This window comes from Carlito syrichta, unplaced genomic scaffold (assembly GCF_000164805.1).
Source record: "Carlito syrichta isolate Samal-C Ts95f unplaced genomic scaffold, Tarsius_syrichta-2.0.1 Scaffold305654, whole genome shotgun sequence".
Taxonomy (NCBI): Eukaryota; Metazoa; Chordata; class Mammalia; order Primates; family Tarsiidae; genus Carlito; species Carlito syrichta.
This window is the reverse complement of record NW_007249750.1, coordinates 35,039-36,065: the sequence shown is the minus strand read 5'-3', so window position 1 is coordinate 36,065 and position 1,027 is coordinate 35,039. Positions and strand designations below refer to the sequence as shown.

General features: G+C 58.8%; 1 protein-coding gene across 1 annotated transcript in view; it reads right to left on the bottom strand.

Annotated features, from left to right (window-relative positions):
• ALPK3 (alpha kinase 3) overlaps positions 1 to 368 on the bottom strand; it is a 48,055-nt gene extending 47,687 nt beyond the window's left edge. Inside the window, exon 1 of the mRNA XM_008062104.2 lies at positions 202 to 368. Coding sequence (XP_008060295.1) covers positions 202 to 368 — 167 coding nt within the window. The remainder of the gene's footprint in view (positions 1 to 201) is intronic.
• Between the last annotated feature and the right edge of the window lie 659 nt (positions 369 to 1,027).

Here is a 1,027-nt window from a genome sequence, read left to right as displayed (position 1 = left end):
CTCCCCCGGCCCGGCCGGCCGGGCAGCGCGGCTCCGAGACGCGGGGGCGGGGGTGGAGAGACGGGGCGTGGGGTGCGGGGGCGCGCCCTCCCCTCGGCCCGCAGCCCAGGGGGCGACGCGCGGCGCGGCGTCCCTGCGCGGAGCCGAAAGGGCCCTCCGTGAGCTCCGGGATCCAGCTTCTTCCTTCCCACTCCCCCCCACCTTCCCTGCTCCGACCGTCTTGCACATGGGGACTCTGCCGCCTTCTCGAACTGGGGTCCTCGAGGCCAGCCCGGGGGCCGGAGAGCCAGGGGCGGGGAGCCAGGCACGCGGCGTGGGGCTTCGGCGACGGGAGCCGGCCTCTCCCGGCACCAGCCCTGCCTGGCCATCACCTCACCTCTCTGTGGCTGTCGGTTCAGAGCTTGGACAAACCCAACCAAGCGACCTCGGTCCCCGGAGGCCCAGACTCCTCGGAATGTGTATCTTGTGCTTCCCCCACCCCTCCCAGTGTCTAGCATAGACTAAGGACTCAGTGGACACGTCTAGAATAACTGAACCTCCTTTTCACCCCTTCAGCCTCTATTTCCCAGCACCAGAGGGGGAAATGGGCTGAGCCCTAATGCCCAGAAAAATAATCCAATCATCCAGCCATTTCCGAGAGTAAGGTGCTAAGCACTGCCTTACACCTGGTTCTCAATATTGGAAATGACCATAGTCTGTTGACCCATCCTTCCTTCTCCTGCAATCCTGAGAACATCCGGAAAGTGCCTGGAGCTGGATGGCTATAATTTTTAGAAAGTATGAGTAAAGGCGTGCAACTCCTCTTGCTCCTTTTTGGAAATGGAAATGGCTTACCCCCACTCTGTGGTTCTAGTGGCAACTACTTTAGTCCTACTGGTCCCACCCTTAGCCTCAGTTGACTGGCATCTGATTCAAACCAGGCTATTCATGGCACTCCATCTTCCTGACTACAGACCCAAGCTGTGACAATTAAAGTCCTTCTCCAACACATTTTTTTTTTTTTTTTTTTTTTGAGTTGGCGTTTCAC